At 40.6% G+C, this 20,763-nt stretch overlaps 1 protein-coding gene across 1 annotated transcript in view; it reads left to right on the top strand.

The window, feature by feature from the left end:
• LOC149251706 (uncharacterized) overlaps nt 1–18,737 on the top strand; it is a 116,532-nt gene extending 97,795 nt beyond the window's left edge. The window contains exon 2 of the mRNA XM_089453969.1: nt 17,826–18,737. Coding sequence (XP_089310095.1) covers nt 17,826–18,737 — 912 coding nt within the window. The remainder of the gene's footprint in view (nt 1–17,825) is intronic.
• The last annotated feature ends 2,026 nt before the right edge of the window (nt 18,738–20,763 follow it).

Genomic DNA, 20,763 nt, shown 5'->3' on the forward strand with positions numbered 1-20,763 from the left:
AAGGCAAATTATGCCTTGTCTGTTTCATGGATTGGGCTAATTAAAATAGATAAAATAGTTCTTTTAGTTATTTAAAAGAATTAGCTACCAAAGTACCACCCAACTGTTGTCTAGTCGCAAATTAGGACATAAGCAACAATAATAACTAGGGTTCAAAAGTTGGCAGAAGATAAGGCCAGTTTCAAAACATGGGTTCTTGGGACAGAATAGATACTCCTAAATGGAACTTACTCAGATAGGGGTAATGTATTTTGTTAGTATGGATCATATATGAAGTTTTAAATCATAGACAGATGTTTGGGCCTCCTCTATTCTATACACTAGGCTATATAAAATGGATAAAACAATTATTTTCATTTTAAAGATAATTCCATAACAAAATTCCATTCAAGCATGTTCTAGTGGCAAGTTTGAACATGGCAACAATGATGAACAGGTTCAAAAACTGGTGGACTCAATGCATGTGCTAGTGCAATCTTCTATTCAGATTATGTTAAAATTGGCAGATAGGACCAAACTCCATGTCGATCATCTTATTTAGGGCAGTTGATATTTTTCTTGGACTCCTCTAATCGAGAGGTGTAGAATTGATCTAAAGATCATCCGATTCTAATAAGTATTCATGGGGATATGAATTTATTTGTATTATGGGACAATTCGTCAAGGTCGGCCAGCAACTAAACTTCCCCCCTTGTGCTCCACGTTTTGGTATAAATACAAGTGCTTTGCAATTAATTTTACACACAACTCTCTTGAGATTTCTTCTTCTCCACTTGTTTTGGGTTTTAGCGAAAAGAAGAATCTCTAAGGGATAAATGTTGTCCTAGAGGATGCTTTAAACACAATCCTAGATGATGCCCTAGCAGCTCTACGCATGACCTAGATCTAGGACGTAGTCAACCCTAACCCAATACGCTGTCAAGGAAGACACAGTCATATTGTGAAGAAGACATCCATAATCCTCTACGTTGTCAAGGAAGACAAACCTCATCTAATACGTTGTCCTAAGGGTGACCCTAATTATAGTTATGGAGATGCCCTAAATACACAGCCATGGAAATGAAGGCAGAAACCCTAGTCGTAGGTCTAATAAGAAGAGATGCCCTAAAATTAGTTGCTACGCTACCTAATGGAGATGGCACCTAAACATTGTCTTAGAAGAAGTTCTCTACACATGGAATGCCCTTGTTGTCATGAAAGGAAAATCCCTCATCCTATACGTAGTCATGAAAGGAATACCCTTGCTGTCATGGAAGGAATGCTCTCACACGGTGAGATAAAGAAGCCACACCTTCAACTATCCTTAACATTGTTTAATATAAGGATGTTCTATCTGCTGTTTGGATTACGATAGATCCAAGTCTTATGGTGAATGATGTAACATTATAGATAGCAATGAGTACATGTTGTATAGTGCAACATAGTGCACACAGGTACATGATCTATAGTGCAACATAGTTCACATAGGAGTAGCAATGGGTACATGGTGTACAGTGTAGCATAGTGCACATAGGAGCAGCAATGGGTACATGGTGTATAGTGCAGCATAGTGCACACAGTAGTAATGATGGTGCAACATGGTGTAGATCAGTGTTGTTGGACATTGGTGCAACGATGGGACATCATGGTAATGATAGGCATATAGCAGCAGCAAGAATGCATACTGCAGCAAGATGATGAGGTATTGCAGCATGCATTTGGGTGCAGCATAGTGCAATGAAGAGTTTAGCATAGTGCAGCATGAGGAGATGTAGTATATGATGGGTACAATCATGATTAGTGAAGCATGATGAAATGTAGCATAGTGATGATAGGTGCACCATGATGATGAGGTGCAGCATAATGATAGGTGCAGCATGGTGATGGAGTCACCTTGGAGAATCAGTGGAAGCAGCATGTCTTCAACTGAATTCAACTACCTCATGTATCATCTTCTTAGAGATGATCTATGCTCCTATTTAGATAAGTCAAAGTGTTGACTTTTGTTGTATATGTACTATCTCTCTCTCTCTTTGTTGAACTATTGAAGAACATATAAGAAGAATTGATCAAGGGTTTCCCCACATTGGGGTTTGTCCCTAGCTAGCGCCACATCTTTTGTCCTCTTGTCTTGGCTTGTCTTATGTGATTTATGTTTATGTTCTGTCTGCAATTTACTATTATGTTGATGTGATTGCTAATCTGGAAAAGATATTGAGCTAACTGTGAAAATTTAAATAAATTTCTCTAAGCATAGAACATACCTAAAATCAACATGGTATCAAAGCTGAGGTGAAGACAAAGCCCAAGCAAGAGTGAAAGAGAAATCACTGAAGACAGTTGGGAAAGGACAAAAGGCTCAAATGGATTCCTCATCCCTCTTCAAATTCACCAAGGGTGAAGTCGAAGTAAATAATATTAACAGAATGGCACAACGAAAGCATTTGATGGGCTACCTAAAGATCACTTCAATGGGAAGTTTGGATCTAAGGATGGAAGGAAAGGAAAATGCCTTGCTTACATAAGTTTTGCCATTATACGAAGGAGTGTTCGAATGATAGGGACACATCACTTGATGATGGTAACAATCATTCCAGGGACATCTTCAATGATTAGAGGAATGACAGGTAATGCAAGTCATCAAGGAAATGGCCAACTCTTCAAAGAAAGAAAGGAACTCTAGGTATGATGAATCAAATGTTGTTTTTGGTAAGATAAAGAATTATTATCTTATATTGGCCCTCTCCTCCAGAATCTTTGGGAATATAGTTTATTGATTATAGTGCATGAAGACACTTCATCGGATAGAAGGGTTCTCTCTCTAATTTGGTAGAGATGGAAACAATCGTGGGATTATACTTGGAGTCAATGCCACCTATCCTGGAAAGGGTGTAGGGAATGTTACCCCTCAATTGACTGAGGATAACTTGATTCATTTACAAGAATCTCTTTTACATACCTGATCGCAAGAAGAACTTGGTGTCCATTTCAGCAATGGAAGTCAAAGGTTTCAAAGTGGCATTCATTCATGGAAGGTACGTGCTTGAAAATGGAATTTTAAAATATGTTTTTTATTCAGGGTTGGAAATTTGTATCAACTTGTAGGAAGTCCATTTGGGACCATGATAGTTGACACATCTCATCTATAGCACCGAAGATATGGTTATTATGGGGCCCTACCCGATGTGAGTCAGATGGTGACAGGGATGCTTGAATTCAAGAAAAGCATGAAGTTACATGTCCGAGATGTACTGAAGGAAAATCTTACAAGGGGACAATTCCCCTCATGTAGTAGGTCCATAGATTTGGAACAACCTGAGGGGTTTGAGATTCATGATCGGTAAGCTCATGTATGCAGGTGGAAGAAAGCCCTCTATGGCTTGAAGAAAAACACCTCGGGTTTAATATGAGATGATTGATAGTTGTATGATGAAGCTAAGATTCACTAGGACTGAAGCCGATCCAAACCATTGCTTGAAGGTTATGGATGATAGACCTCTCATACTGGCACCTTCTGAGGACGACCTCTTTTTGACAGGTGCAGACCCTCTCATTTGCAAAATTAAGAGGGAGTTGGATTCCAAATTTGGAATGGTGAACTGCAAGCCCATGACTACCTCGATGGATCTTAACTTTTAGAAGTTATGTGGTAAGGATGTCAGACCTGATTTGGGAAATGCCTCTAAGTTTCATAAACTCATTCTAGCATTGATGTTCTTGGTGAACTCTCGTCCGGATATATGTTTTGCAGTTAGCATGTTGAGCTCATATATGGTTGAGCCTCACTATATTGGTGACAAGAATCTTCTGAGATATCGTCGGGGCACAATCTCTCATGGATTGAGATACACTTCCGAAAATGTGAAGTTGCATGATTATTTGAATGCCGACTGGGCAAGGAATGTGGAGGATCGCAAGAGCACTTCTAAGTGCTGGTTCTCTTTGGGATTTTCTATGATATCTCGGATGGGCAGGAAGCAGAAGATGGTTGCTTTAAGCACTGCTGAGGCTGGATACATAGCTACGAGTATGACCTCGTGTGAAGCTACCTAGTTGTGGAAGCTCTTCAGTGAGCTGTTTGGACACATTCTGGATACCACCGTGATCTTCTATGACAACCAGAGGGGGATTCGATTGTTGAAGAATCTTGTATTCTATGATCTCTCCAAGCATATAGACATCAAGTTCCACTTTATCTGGGATATGGTACATCGATGAGCAAGAAGGCTCCATCGCATTGGGACTGATGTGCAGGTCGCCGACATTCTGTTGAAGCCCCTAGGAAAGGTCAAATTTGTGACTTTCTGAGAACAACTAGGAGTCATGGAGAGACTCTCTCCTAAGGGTCCTAAATGATATGGACATTGAGCTCTGGGAGCTCTGGGGGGCTTGGGGTACTTCTTGGAGTGACAAGCGACCATAGGGTGACTCACCCTCCCCTAGTGGTGCGTTGTGTACAGGGTGAATGGGTCAGCCTTCCCCTGTGATACCCCGTGGCGACTTGTGGGCTAGATGAGTGGTTCTCCTACCGAGGCATCCTACCCATGCAGTCTGGGACTCATGGGAAGTACCTCTCATTTGGCCAATGAGCAAGGAAATGAGGATAGGGACCACATAGTAGTATTGATGGACGCATCGTGTATCTACCATAATCCCTATGCTAGGATGACCGACATTGATCTGGGATCAATTGGAACTGACTTCGGGTCAGTAAGAGTGATATAGATCACTCTCCCTTGGAACTGATCTAGTATCAGTATGAGTGGTTTGAGACACTCTCTCTTGATACTAATCTAGTATCAATGAAACTGACTTCGGGTTAGTATGAGTGGTTTGAGACACTCTATTTTCATATTGATCTGGGATCAATGAAACTAACTTCGGGTCAATAAGAGTGATATAACTCACTCTCTTTTGGAACTGATCTGGGATCAATAAAAGTGGTATGACACACTCTCTTCATATGGGACTGACTTCGGGTCAGTAGAGAATGGTATGAGACATTCTCGATCAATTCTTCTTCTTCATGGTTTAGCAGAGCAGAGCAGTGCAGGGCAGGGTACTGATTGAAAAGATAGTATAGTCTGGAAGATGGATCAGTGGATGGAGTTCTCCCTAGTTGAGAGGGAGTGTTAAAATTGGAAACTAGGGCCAAACTCCATGTGGGCCATCTTATTTATGGCAGTTGATATTTTTCATGGACTCCTCTCATCGAGAGGTGTAGGATTGATATAAAGATCATCCGATTTCGATAATTATTCATGGAGATATGAATTTATTTGTGTTATGGGACAATTCGTCAAGGTCGGCTAGCAACTAAACTACCCTCGCTTGTGCTCCACTTTTTGGTATAAATACAAGTGCTTTGCAAGTCATTTGTACACAAAACTCTCTTGAGATTTATTCTTCTCCATTTGTTTTTGGTTTTAGTGGAAAGAAGAATCTCTAAGGGATAAACGATGTCCTAGAGGATGCTCTAAAAGCAATCTTAGATGATTCCCTAGCAGCTCTACGCATCACCTAGATCTAGGAAGCAGTCAGCCCTAACCCAATACGATGTCAAGGAAGACACAGTCATATTGTGAAGAAGAAAGCCTTAATCCTCTATGTTGTTAAGGAAGACAACCCTCATCTAATATGTTGTCCTAAGGGTGACCCTAACCGCAATTATGGAGATGCCCTAAATACACAACAATGAAATGAAGGCAGAAACCCTAGCCATAGGCCTAAGGAGAAGAGATGCCCTAAACTTAGTTTCTACGCTGCCTAATGGAGATGGTACCTAAATGTTGTCTTAGAAGAAGTTCTCTACACATGGAATACCCTTGTTGTCATGAAAGGAAAATCCCTCATCCTATATGCAGTCATGTAAGGAATACACTTGTTGTCATGGAAGGAATGCTCTCACACACTGAGATAAAGAAGCCACACCTTCAGCTATCCTTAATGTTGTTAAGGATTCTCTATTTATTGTTTGGATTATGATAGATCCAAGTCTTATGATGAATGTTGTAACATTATCGATAGTAATGAGTACATGATGTAAAGTGTAGCAGGGTGCACATTGGAGCAGCAATGAGTACATGATGTACATTGAAACATAGTGCACATAAGAGCAACAATGAGTACATGTTGTATAGTGCAGCATAGTGCACACAGGTACATTATGTATAGTAAAGTATAGTGTACATAGGAGCAACAATGGGTACATGATGTAGAGTGTAGCATAGTGCACACAGTAGTAATGATGGTGCAGCATGGTGTAGATCAGTGTTGTTGGACATTGGTGCAGCAATGGGACAACATGGTAATGATGGGCATATAGCAGCAGGGAGAATGCATACAGTAGCAAGATGATGAGGTATTGTAGCATGCATTTGGGTGCAACAGAGTGCAATGAAGAGCTCAGGATAGTGTAACATGAGGAGATGCAATACAATGATGGGTACAGTCATGATTAGCGAAGCATGATGAAATGCAACATAGAAATGATAGGTGTAGCATGGTGTAGCACAGTGAGGTGCAGCATGATGATGAGGTGCAGCATGGTGATGGAGTCACCTTGTAGAATTAGTTGAAGTAGCATGTCTTCAACTAGATTCAGCTACCTCATATATCATCTTCTTAGAGATGATCTATGCTCCTATTTAGATAAGTCAAAGTGTTGACTTCTGTTGTATATATACTATCTCTCTCTATCTTTGCTGAACTATTGAAGAACATATAAGAAGAATTGATCAAGGGTTTCCCCACATTGGGGTTTGTCCCTAGCTAGTGCCACATCTTGTGTCCTCTTGTCTTGGTTTGCCTTCTGCAATTTATGTTTATATTTTGTCTACAATTTACTATTATGCTGATGTGATTGCTAATCTCGAAAATATATTGAGCTAACTGTGAAAATTTATATAATTTGATCTAATCATAGAACATACCTAAAATCAACAGATTATTTCAGATTCAAGTACAGGGACTACTGGGTATTCAAGTTCCAAGCAACTTTAAAAAGCAGCCACACATCAAAACAATCATGTTTGATCAACGAGGGATTGTTGTAGCGTGAAAAAGAAGGCACTACTATTGCCCCCCACCAGGTTTCCCATTTGAATGTGGATGATTGTCCTCTCTTCCAAATGGTAAGGCTAACTAACCACATTGTAGAAAGTGACAACCACCCTCCAACATAAAGTGGGTTTAACATATGTTTTATCCAATTGCTTAATAATGCCACAATGGTTGCGATGATGATGAAGTTAAAAAGCCCGGGGGGCTCAATACCCATATTAACTGTCTTCTATGCATAGATAAGGCAAGGATTAGGTCTTGGGTTACTTTGACAGAATAGATACTACTTTATAGCAGCCCTTAGCCAAAGGTGACCTCTTTGTAGTGTGGTTCATCTATGAAGTTTATCATCATCTAGTAGCAAGTTTGAACACTTGCAAAAGCTTGTTGGCTCACTACCTGTGCTAGTGCAATCTTCTATTCAGATAATTTTAGGTCCAAGTCTTGGGGTATTTGAGTCCTAAGTGACTTTAAAAGAACAAATAGAAGGAACTACTAGTCATAATTGGCTTGTTTCATCAATGGGGGCTTTCCTGGATGGTAAAAGTGAGGCACTGTTACTACCTCGACAAATTGCCTAACACAGTACAAAGCCCAGGGGTTCATTACGCATGCCAACATTGCCTTTTATGCAAATAAATCATGGATCAAGTCTTGGATTACTTTAACAAAATAGATACGCCTCAACAACGTCCTTTAATAAAATTTAACTTGTTTGTCGTGTAAATAATCTATGTAATTTTGTGCACTAAACAAGTAAGCATGACTTCTCTATTTCATAAACTAAGCCTTAGTTATTTAACATAATTCCCTAACAAAGGGTCCATCCAACCATTGTCTAGTGGCACGTTTGAACACCAACAACAATGATTGGCTGGGATAAAAAACTATTAGTCTCACTAACTGTGCTAGCACAATCTTTCATTCAAATGTTTTCAGGTTCAAAGCCCAGTGTGACTTTGATATAAGAGGTACCCTCAAGAGTGGCTACTAGTTAAAGAAGCTTGTTGGGTCAGTGAAAATAGGGTATTGTTATTACCCCCACCAAGGCTCAAGTCATCCGTGACATTTCTGCTCACTGACAGTCGTGCTTCTGGTTCGCTGCCTAGGATTGCTTCCGCTTCTCTATCTAAGTTTTTGTTGGGGGTCAGGTACAAGTTTTTGGTAAAAATGTAGGAATAGATAGCCTCTCAGCTAAAGGATCAGAATACCTTAATTTGACAACATGAATTTGTACTCTCCTAGACTGGGGTAAGTCGAAATAGTAAGATAAAACACTACCCAAAGAAATACCCCATTTGTAATACAGATCCCGTATGAAATTTTATAGTCTGAACAATAATTTAGCCTCTTTTATATCAAATTGCGTTGATTAAAATGGAAAGAATATTTTATGGTTATTTAACAATAGAATGGAATTGGGTAGAATACCTGATGTGGCATTGTCGGATGAGAACAAGAGCATGATGGATGGAATTGGCCATGCCCGATTTGAAGATGAGTTTGAAGGTGGTGCTAGAGGAAGTTCTCAGTGGTGAGATCTAGGACATAATGGAGGTTGCTTTGAGTCTTGTCCAGAAGACCATACCTATTCATACACTGCAACAAGGCTTCTCCTTTGAATATCCAGAGAGGGGTTTTATCATCCAGCATGAGAAGCATATGTGCAACATTTCATATGCGGCTCAGTGTGTATTGAACCCTCTAGAGTTTTCTCTTGTTTCTCCGCCCTTATTCTCCCACCAATTTCAGCTCTGCGTCCAGCTGCTCCTTGCCGCTCCTTCTCGTAGGGCCCCAGAGCTTCTTGAACGTCTTCCCATCTGAAAACATTTGAACAACCATACAAAATTAAAACACAAAAACAAAATCTTATGAAAGGAAAGGAGAACGAGGAATGAGGAACAAATATTGTTGAGTATTTACTAATTCTTTATTTCATGAATATGTGTGATTGTTAAGTTTATTCACCTTTTATTTCATGAGTATGTGTGATTGTTAAATTTATTCACCTTGTTTCCATCACTTGTATTCCTATTGTGTTATTCCTTTCCAAAGAAAAACAAGCTCTCCTTGAAGGTTAAGGTTAATGATATAATGTGTTTTCTCATTCCATTGTAAGAACACTCTAACCATGAAAAGATTTTCATGTTGTGCACTATGTATTGTTAAATCCAATGATTGAATTATTACTTTGTGAAGGGTTGAATAATACATTATATTGATTGTCTTTTCAATATTTTCTTATATGTTTTCATTTGAAATATGATATAACAAACTTACGGAAGTATAGGTATCATTGAAGAAAATGAAACAGAGATTTGGTTTATAGACAAATACATGAACATTTAGAAATATCACATGAGTGAAATATTGCATTGTCTTCCCAATAAAATATTTTTCAAATTCACTAACCAATGAGCGAGATTTTTGTAACATCTTTAATTCTTTTGAGTTATCCTCTATTGCAATAGTGTGTCAAAGTTTTTGATTCTTTTCTCATAGATAAGATAGTTCATTCATGTCCTAGACCTTGCACATATAGTGTTAGTATCTCATGACCTTGACAACCAGCGACGCATCTTCCATATCATCCCTCAATTTGAACCTATCACTTTGAAATATTTTCTCTTCCTTGGTGTTAAGACTTTCACAAAATTTGTAACAAAGCACTATCTCTTAAGATTTATGTAAGTGTTGACAATTTCCAGAACTCGATGTTCCTTTTTATAAATTATTTTGAGAAACACACTATGAGGTGGCAAGCTACACCACATAATAGAGTTCCTACAGTTTATATGCCAAGTTTGAGATGTAAGTACTTTGCAAATGCCACCCAATGTAAGAAATACACATTGTGAAAAATTAGAAGACCATTAAATCTTCTTCAAATAGGAATGTCTAGCTAGTTGTAAGGGAACTTATTGAACTTTATGAGGCTTGATTGAACGTCATTACACCTACAGAAAGCTAGCAGATAGGACTTTTCAAATCTACCCAGTCCTAGCCCTTACTGTATGCCACACCCCTCTTGATATCTAGATTAAGAGGGTCAGCAAAGAACATTCAAATTCATAGACCACATCATTAATATAGATTGATTAGGGATGATAAGAAAATTTGTTGGGAAATTAAACTATCTTAAGAATCTAAAACAATAGAGTTGTATTCACAAAGGCCAAAGCAGGGGGAAACCAACCATTCAACAAGCACCAAGATCTAATGCATCCACTAGACCAAACATAGCAATCAATCACTTTACTTTGTTGCTTGCAATAGATACATGACCTTGACAACCAACGACACATCTTCCATACCATCCCTCAATTTGAACCTATCACTTTGAAAGATTTTCTCTCCCTTGGTTTTAAGACTTTCACAAAATTTGTAACAAAGCGCTATCTCTTATGATTTATGTAAGTGTCGACAATTTCCAGAACTCGATGTTCCTTTTTATAAATTATTTTGAGAAACACACTATGAGGTGGCAAGTTGCACCACATAATAGAGTTGATCCTGTTGTTTATATGCCAAGTTTGAGATGTAAGTACTTTGCAAATGCCACCCAATGCTTTCACTTCACCCATCCCTTTTTGACATGCCATTCTAGTGGCTTGGACCACATATATGGACACTAGTGGATGGCTTAATAATGGTGAAGCCTAATTGTTCTACATTTTGACTTTTTTCGTTGGAATTTGACTATAGAATTTTGATCAAGACTCTGATTTTTCATTGTTTAAAATGTGATTTTTAATGCATAAATGGATTCTGCACTCCGAAATCCCTGATTCACTCATATTGTTGTAGTGTACCAACCCCTTATCACTCCAAGGTTTGGAAACTTCTCACTGTTTTTGCAAAATTGTTGGTTTTGGCATTTCATCAAACAATTTGACTATTTGCTCTATTTTTTTATTGTGGGCTTCAACTTATATTTTGGTGTTTTTGACATGTAATGGCATTGCAAATACAAGATAAATAAAATCCAACAATAATAAAACAACACAACAACAATTTGCGCAAAGATAATGGCCAAGTCTTTGTTATAAACCAATGCATTACAAGTTGCCCTCTTTTTTTTGTATGGATGTGGAAATATGGGCTATTGTAGATGATTATTATTGGTCCAAATCACAACCAAACTTGGACTAAAGTCATGTTCCTCTATTCTCTGCCACTTTCCAGCCCTAAAACATAAGTATGTTCCTCCCACAATAGGTACCTTAGTTCTATTTGCAAATAGTGAGAAGTATGGGTTGATTTCCACTCTATTTCATATTTCCATGGCCCTCCAAAATCTGCTTTAGCCGTCATCTCATGAAATATTATTGATACCAGTTGGTACAAACCTATCTCTTCTTCAAAGTGCTCCCCTTTTTATGCTAAGGAAACCCCTCTAACTCACTATTATTAATCAGGGACAGCTATAGCATGTAAGTTTTCCCTCCTGCCATAACAACTCGACCCATATAGAAGGTATAAACCTTGTTAACACTCAGTAAATAACACATAGAGATTCACCCTCTAAAACTTGACTAATACACTTTTCTTAGAGGGTAAAATTGACCCACAATTTATTCTTAGCAACAATAGTCAATACATCCAAGAGAATGTATGAATAAAATCTTGCATTGTTGTTAAAGTGGGCATCTTCGTATTCGTTTGTGCTTGCATATGGGTATGGTCTGAGATCGATTGCAAGATTCATGGGTTCAACTCGTGTCCCCTTGCCCCTGCCCACCCTGTCCCTCCCCCTTCCCTCCTCGTCCCTCTCCCACTCCCCCCGCATTGGTAGAGGCAATTTCATCCCCCAAATGGACAAAAAAACGTTTTGGGTTATGGAAATCCGAGGTAGCGAGGACTGTAAAACAAGCAAGGCAGAGATATGGCTGGCCTGTAATGGTATTCTCATACACATAAGCTCTCGAACCTGGAGCATGTAAGAAAAATAATATTAGAGTGATAATATTTTAAAAAAAATAGTAATAAGAGAAATAATATTAGAGCGGTGTAATATTTAAAAAATTTAGTCACAATGACATACTTTAATATAATATACTTAAAAATCGCAATTTTTAAAATCTCTAGTGTAGTTATCTAATGTCATTCAAGTAGAATATCACAATAATTTAGGTCAGTAATGGTGTGATAATATTTTTTTATTTTTTTAAAGGAATTCTTTCTAGACATGTACCTCATCAGGCAGGAGGGAGTGACAAGGTTATATGCTAGGCAGTGCCAAGGCATGCTAGAGTGCCAGGGCATGTCAGAGAGTGCTAGGTTGTGCTAGGGAGTGCAAAGAATGCTAAGAAATGTAGGGGATGCTAATACACGCCACATAGGGCTAAGGGATTGTTAGACGTGCCATGTGCTATGGCATGTCAATATGTAAACTGTGTTTCTTAGTTGTTTTATGGCCATGGTTGGACGTGAGCCTTGAATTAGTAACTTGTTATGTGGGATGAGTTGATATTGGACATGAGTAGCCTAAGATGTGTTATAGGTAGTTCTCAGGTGAAAAAGGCATAGTCTAGTTGTAGTAACTATAACTTGGTTAAGTTGTTGTAGTTGTAGTTGTAGTCATTATTTTTGCTTGCCTTTCACCTAGGGTTTGAAGTATGGAGCTTGACTCATCACCATTAGAGAAGAGGAAGTACAACAAGGGGGAAAGATATTGAGGTTTGAGCCCTCTAATTGCAATGAAATCACGTCCTCCCCATTTGTCATGAAATGCTTTGAGGATGTCAATTGTTTAGGGTTTTGTCAAAGAGTGCAAGAAATAGGTTACCATGAGCATCTCAAATGTATATTTTCCCTCACCTTGAAGGAAGAAAAGATCACCATTGCAGGGACTGATTTCATGTTTTCAGTGGATGCCATCTCTCAAGCTATAGGCATACCAAACCATGGTGAAAATTGGTTCAAAGGCATGAACCTAGACCTAGAAGAGTACAAACCCTACTTGAAATCACAATACAAAGGAGCTCACTCACATGTTTTCCCATTCATATACTTGTTGGAGAGATATGCACCATTGATGAAGGCTATCATGAAGTTCTTCACATGTGAGGGAATATTTTCTAGGCTATATCAATACCACATAAGACTGCTCATGCACTTAATTACAACTACCAAGTCTTTAAATTTGTCCAGCTACTTGTATAGGAGCCTAACCAAAATGTCTGAAAGGGTACAATTGAAAGGAAAAGTGCATTATCCCAGCCTCTTTTAGCATAGCCTGATAAAGGTTATAGTACTCCATCAGTTGAAGAGAAGAACATGACATGGGACACCTTCATTGAGGCAGCCTTGAAAACACATATAACCACTTCACCAAGCTAGCACCAAACCATATTAGTACAACCCATGGAGGTGGGGTCATCAAGCAAACATGATGATGTTTCCAAGGCACCTAGGCCTGAGGTGACCAATACATATCAAAGAGGTAGAAGCCTTGTGTTTTCTCCTCAAATTGAGGAAGGGGCCAAGCCTACTACATTAGCAGAACAGGGACCACCATCACATCATGAGGCTTATTTGCATGATGAGGAGCCCATTGAGCATGAATTTGACCTAGTTGAATTGGAGGCACATGATGAGCATAAAACCATGCAATAAGTCATCAAAGAGAAGGATTCTCAGATCATGGAGCTCAAGGACAATTTGGAAAGGGCCAAATTCATCATTTCATTCCTTGAGCAAGAAAATAATCAACTTAAGGAAAAACAACTAGTCATGGAGAAAGAGCAATTCAAATCCAAGAAACAAGACATGAAAGGCAAGGCAGTGGTGGACCATGAGGACACTGAGAAGCATGAAGTAAATGTGGCAAGGAAGAGACCAAGGACAATTGGTCTTAGGAAGGCACTTCAAAGGGAAAGAGAACAAAAGCCACCAATGGAAGAATTGACCTTTGAAGAGAGGATTGCCATGAAAATAAATGAGGATAGGGAGTTTTGGCTTGACAAAGTCAATTTCCACCTTGAGAAGCTCCTTGAAAAGGCCAACAAGGATAAAAAGTTGCAAAATAAAATGGCCATCCATTATTACACAAGGAATCAGGTTGCCAAGGTCAAAATCAAGCAGTTGAAGGAAAAACTCAAGGAAACCCTAATCAACCAAGAGGAGAAGGGTAAGTTAGATTTTCTTGCTAATGCATCCATGATTTCATAAGATACCTCATCAGGCATCTCTAGAAAAATTTTGGGAGGATTTGGAGAAAATTTTGTGTTTTGGTGCAAACTGGTGCAGACTTGCAATTTTTTGTCTAGGAGTGCAGCGAGCTCATGCTGCGCTTCTTCCTAAGGGATCCAAATGATGGAAACTAAGAATTTTGGAAATCTTATGACCCCCTCTCAAAACCCATTTTCCCACTTTCCTGGTATGGGGCCTAGTTTTTTAGAAATTATGCAAAAAAGAGGTCAAAAATCACCTTTCTGCCCCTCTTTTTCCATTTCGCTATGCACCTGGAGACACCTTGGGAGAATGGCCATATCTCAGCCAAAAATGGGTCATTTTGAGTGCACAAATACTCTAAAGACATATAAACTCTCCCAAATTTCCAAAAAAGGATTCAGATCTAGATTTGGACTTCAAAAAGTCACTCAAAAATGGCCTCCAACAGCTCACTGCACACTTGGAAATTTCTGAGATTTTTGTAAAATTTTCACTTTGTAATTTTTTGTAATTCCTAGTTTGATTTTGGTAAAAGTCAAAAGGGTGAAGTAGATGAATGTGAGGGGTAAAAGTAAATGTAAATAATGGGTGTTTAGTCTTTGTAAGTTGTTTTGATGTAAATTTGACCTCATTTATGAGAAAGGTTGGAGTCAAAGTTAATTGTAGAGTTATTTTTAACTTCCCTAAACATTAGGGTTTGGTTAGGACACCTCATGGAACTGTTCCTAGAGTCATGAATTCGACCCCTGAGAGTGGGGAGATGTTGTTTTGGTCTTTATGTATCATTTTCTCAGTGATAGAATGGGTTTGGTTTCATAGGAGAGAACTATTGTAGCTTGTACTTGGACATTTTCTGGAAATCAAAGGACACAGTTTGCAACTATTATCTAGGAATTCATGTGCAGTAAGTTTGTGATGTTAATTTTTCTCGGTTATAGCTTTATATGAAAGATATACATCTTTTGGTTTTTCATATAGAAGATTCATTTTATGAGTTTTCACCAAGTACCATTGGTTTTTAGTGTGTGCCACAAGTAATTTCCCTAAATTACAAACTCTTCTCTATAAGTTGCAATTCAGAGGGAAAAAATGATGGAGTCCTAGAGGCAGCATGAAAAAGGTTAGGGTTTCTGCAGAGAAGCCTATACCTCACCTGCAACATCTCACTTTGACCCAGCTACCGACATCATGGTGGTCACTGTAACACAAACAACTTCTCCGTAATGGCCTAGTTTTTACCTCAGCCCTGTGATTTCTTTATTGTTTTACCTGCCTACTACCTGACCTAGGTACGCTGCGACGGTTACGCTATTCTCAGATGAATTTGGAAAAGGTTTTTTCGGAATAGTCATGGAATTGGATATTCTCGACTATTCGGAGGATCTGTTGGAAGGTGTCAACATCTGGCCAACTCCGCATTCAACCTCGGAAGGAATGCTCCCCTACTGTTGTGATCTAACGGACACCAACGCAGGCCTACCCTTGATCTTGGGGCCCTCCAGTTCGACGATGACCTTCTCTGAGCCCCCTCCCATCTGGCCGGTACCCTCTTCCCCTCCCGAGTCTCCCTCCACACTTAACTTTGCGACTGACTGTATTAGCCCTAACCCTACGACTGATATCTCGTGTTACCCTCCTCCCCTTTGTCTATCAGTTCCCTTAACCCTCTTCCCAGAAATCCATCAAACTCGGCACAAGGGCCTCCTCTGGCATCTAGTACAACCGCTCCACCTTCCAGCTGGTATGCTACATTCCCTCCACTCTTAGGCACTTTTCCCACAGGCTTTCACCAAAACTGAGGAAACCCTCACTGAAACCTTTCTCCACACGAGAGTCAGCTAGACTCCTTTGAAGCTACTACAAGGCTGAGCAAAAATCTCAAGTGCTTCAAATCCAAAGTTGAAGACTTCATTATTAGGGTTGGGGAAGATATCCAGTGGGGTGATTCCATGGAAACGGTAGATCAAGTCCTCATTGGAAGGTAGGAGCTACACAACGACTCGAATGAAGCTATGGACCTTAGAGGTATGGGGACGATACCTGGAAAATTTTCCTTTTGTTCAAACGTTTGTTCGAGGTTGGTTTGCTCTTCGGTTTGCTAGAGCCGAGCACACGAATTGGGTCATGTCCTCCTTCTGGCATTTCGAACAGGCCCCTATCCTTCTGTGTTGTTGGAACCCTCTGTTTGACCTGGAAAGAGAACAGATAGGAGTCGGGCCAATATGGGTTCAACTTCCTGGATTACCCCTCCAATTTTGGTTGGAGGACATATTTCAGTGCATAGGTAATACCCTGGGCACTTACCTTGAGCACGACAAATCATACTTATCCACTGGAATGATGGCATATGCCAGGGTATTGGTACATCTAGATACAAGGGGGGGTCTTCAGGAACATATTACATTACAGTGGAGAACATTCTCTCGGCATCAGATTCTGGATTATGAGGGGGTTCCATTCCGTTGCAGAAGGTGCCACAAGGTGGGACATATTTTCAAGGATTTCCCTCTGAATGGTAAGGCGCGAGTGGGAGACAAGGATAAGGCCACTCCGCACAAGAACTCACATGCTCAGGAAAATCCCCCCTCATCTGATGAGGCAGTGAATCACTCGATCCAGGCTACTGTAGAGAAAGCACCTTCAAAAGAAGCCAGGAAGAAGCATGGGAAAGCACCATATGGGCCCCCCTCACCTCCTCTGACCAGAGCAAGGGCGACTGCCAAGGTTGCATTCTCCATGGGTATGTTGGAATCTTCTTCCTCCTCTACTTATTCTACTGCATCATCTTATTGCATAGCTTCAAGTTTATTTCAGGCCTTTGTTCCATGCTCTCAGCCCCCCATTACCCTGGCCTGCCCTCTTAAACCCCCTTCCTCCACCTTCTCATGCATTCTACCTTCCTTCCCAGAGGACCCCCCCGCCATCCCCTCTATTCCTGATCTTGACCCTCCATCCTCTAGATACCCGCTTTGATCCTGGACTCGATCACAAGCCCTTGATTCGTTGGCAATGGTCTAATTTCATTCCCCCCAACCCCCCCCCCCCCCCCCCCCCCCCCCCCCCACCCCCCGCCCCCCACATAAGCAACCTCGAGGCTAAGCTTCCTCCTTATCGAAAGTCATCCTTCAAGGTGGGGAAGAGATAGCATCTGGCAGACAACATTCCATTGATTGGGTACTTAGAGCAATGAATAACCTTGAGCCTCCCCCCACCCCTCCATGAAGATGCTATCCTTCAACTATCGAGGGTTAGCTAGCCCTGGGAAAAAATTAGCCCTGCGAAGACTACTAAACTCTGAGCTGATTGATGTCCTCTTTCTATAAGAAACCCTGGGTTAGGCTAGTGTTATCACACACCTACTCGAATCTTGGCTTCCTAGGTGGACTTTTCACTCTCTAGATGCAAATGGCCATTCTAGGGGATTGGCCCTGGGGATAAACTCCCGCTCCATTAGAATCTGTAACATCTGGGGGAGCACTGGGCACATCAGGGTAGACATCTACTCTCCCAAACTTGAATTAGAGATTAGGATCATTAACATTTATGGACCCTGCCATAGTCGGGAAGAATACTGGATCCGATTGCTAAACTCTAACATTCTACAACAGGACAATCTTATTCTGGGGGGAGACCTAAATTTTTCCATTGGTTTTGTGGAATCATGGGGTCACAATGCTCAAAGGGACACTCTCTCAGATTTCTCTGAGAACATTATGGAGGATCATAACCTTATCAATATCCCTTCAGCCAAAATTCAACCTACTTGGAGGAACAACAGAACCGGAGAGGACAGCCTTTCCAGAAGGCTTGATCGGTTCCTCATAAAGGAGCGTCTGCTGAACATGGGACATAGAATTAGACAGTGGGTTGGTTCTAGGGGCATATCTGATCATAGACTGATCTACCTAGAAATAAGTGGAGGAATGAACAGGCCTAGAGCCCCCTTCAAATTTAACTCTGCCTGGCTAAGAGATGCAAACTACACCAGGTTAGTCATTGAATTTTGGAAGGCCCATCCCCCAGAGGCCAGAGGGAACATTACAAAAGGATTTGCTCATAACCTGAGGGAACTGAAGAGTCTATCCGAAATATGGGTGCATAAGAAGAAAATGCAGGAGGGCATTATCCTCGAGGCTACTGAAGAGGAGATAGAGGTCTTCGAGAATGAACATGGAGGGATCTACTCCTCCCTAGAACACAAGGACAAGATTACATCCCTACTTGCCAAGAGGAGTCAGATACTAAAGGATCGAGAAGAAAGTTGGCGTCTAAGAAGTAGAGCTATATGGCTTATGGAAGGGGATGATAATACAAAATTCTACCACAAATTTGTGAATGGGCGCAAGGCCATCAATACCATATGGCAGCTAACAAATGAGCAGGGAGAAACAGTGAATACCTTTCCGAGGTTAGCTGCCCTAGCTACATCTCACTTCAAGAATATTTATAAGGCCCCACAAACTGCTACTCTAGCAGAAGTCATGCACATAGCTCAACTATTTCCTAGGTTTGTCGATTAGGATGATGCTTTGGAACTGACAAAGGATGTCACACTGGGGGAACTCGAAGCCACTCTAAAATGGTTCAAACAAGACAAAAGCCCGGGCCCAGATGGATGGAATGTGCAATCCTACCTGGATTTTTTTGATACTCTTGGAGACAACCTCTTAAAATTTGTAGAGTACTGTTGATCTAATGGAAAGATGTACGAGGCCTTCAACTCCACCTTCATCACTCTCATCCCCAAAACTGACAACCCCACCACCTTCAATGACTTTTGTCCCATCTCCTTGTGCAATTGCATATACAAGATCATTTCCAAGATCATAGCCAATCACCTCCATCCAATCCTATCCACCCACATCTCAGCTGAACAATTCGCCTTCTTGCAAGACAGACAAATCCATGAGGTTGTTGGGACTGCACAAGAAATCCTGCACTCCATCCAGTTGAAGAAAATAAAAGGTATGATTTTAAAAGTAGATCTCTCGAAAGCTTTTGATAGAGTAAACTAGATCTACATTAGAATGCTACTAACTCATCTAGGCTTCCCCTATGAGTTTATAAAATGGATTATGTGCTGCATTACTAACGTAACATTCAGTGTCCTTGTTAATGGGGCGGCATCGCCTTTCTTTCATTCCGAGAGAGGTCTCAGGCAGGGGTGCCCACTGTCCCTGTTACTCTTTTTACTCATCATGGAGGGGCTCAACAGACTCATAAAAGAGGAACATCGAAGGGGAAGGCTTAGAGGTATCAAGATCACAGACAGGTGCACCCTGACACACTTACTCTTTGTAGATGATGTTCTGCTCTTCCTCAATGGGAGTATTGGTGACTTGACCTCGCTGCAAAATACTTTCTCTGTTTTTCTAGTGGCCATAGGCATGATCATCAATGATGCAAATTCCACCATAACAGCCACTGGGTTCTTTCCTCATGAGATGTAGTATCCCCTGAGCAGATTCCCTTATACACTTCTGCAACTGGAGGAGGGACTAAAATATCTGGGTTATAGATTAAAGCCTCATGGTTACAAAATCGCAGACTAGATTTGGCTTATTACCAAGATGGAAAAGAGGCTCAACATATGGTACCACAAATATTTGTCGTGAGCAGGCAGACTGATACTCATCAAAGCGGTTTTGGAGGCCACACCAGTGTATTGGATGTCGCTGGCATGGATACCAAGGGGTATCTTATCCAGAATACAAAATCTTTGTTGTAGATTCTTGTGGAAAGGAAAGCAGTCGGGGAAAATCTTTGCATGGGAAAAATGGGAATCTCTAGCTCTTCCAAAGAAATGGGGGATGGGGAATCAAAAGGCTAGAAAATTTCTCTACTACCTTGGCAGCCAAACTCGGATGGCAGCTAATCACCTCTCACAGTTTGTGAACCAAGGTTACCACCTCTAAATATATTGCACCACTAAGTCTCATGGATTGGCTCCAACAACCACAGTGGAACTCAGCAAGCATATCAATCATATGGAAGGCAGTTTTGCAATCAATGTCTCTTATTTGGAATGGCTCACCTGGAGAATACATTCGGGAGCATCAGTGAGAATAGGGGTAGATCCCTGGATCGGATGTGGAAATGCACATAGGCTACCTGATGAGCTAAAGACCCACCTCACAACCATGGGCATCACACATATCAGTCATATTGCGGATAGAGAGCACTCCACATTCACGCAACAAGCCTGGAAATCTGGGCATGCACTTCAGATTCCACAACCATGGTAGCAATATTGGAAGGAATACACAGATGCTCTTACTGAATCTCACATCAGAATTCTGGAAGGAGAGGACGAGCTAATATGGGCACCTGCAAAGCACGGGCGATATTCACCAAAAGAAGGTTATCTAGTATTAATGGACTCTAAAAAACCACCAATATGTGAATCTTGGTGGAGCAGTATATGGAAGTTAAAAGCGCCACCTAGGACGAGGCTCCTCATGTGGACAATTCTGAAGAATAAGATACCCACTGGAGAAAACTTAATAAAAATATCTTTTCATGGACCCTTCTGGTGTTGTCTATGCA

This window comes from Pinus tabuliformis, chromosome 7, assembly GCF_031772625.1.
Source record: "Pinus tabuliformis cultivar Carrire ecotype Pingquan chromosome 7, CPIR1, whole genome shotgun sequence".
Lineage (NCBI taxonomy): Eukaryota > Viridiplantae > Streptophyta > Pinopsida > Pinales > Pinaceae > Pinus > Pinus tabuliformis.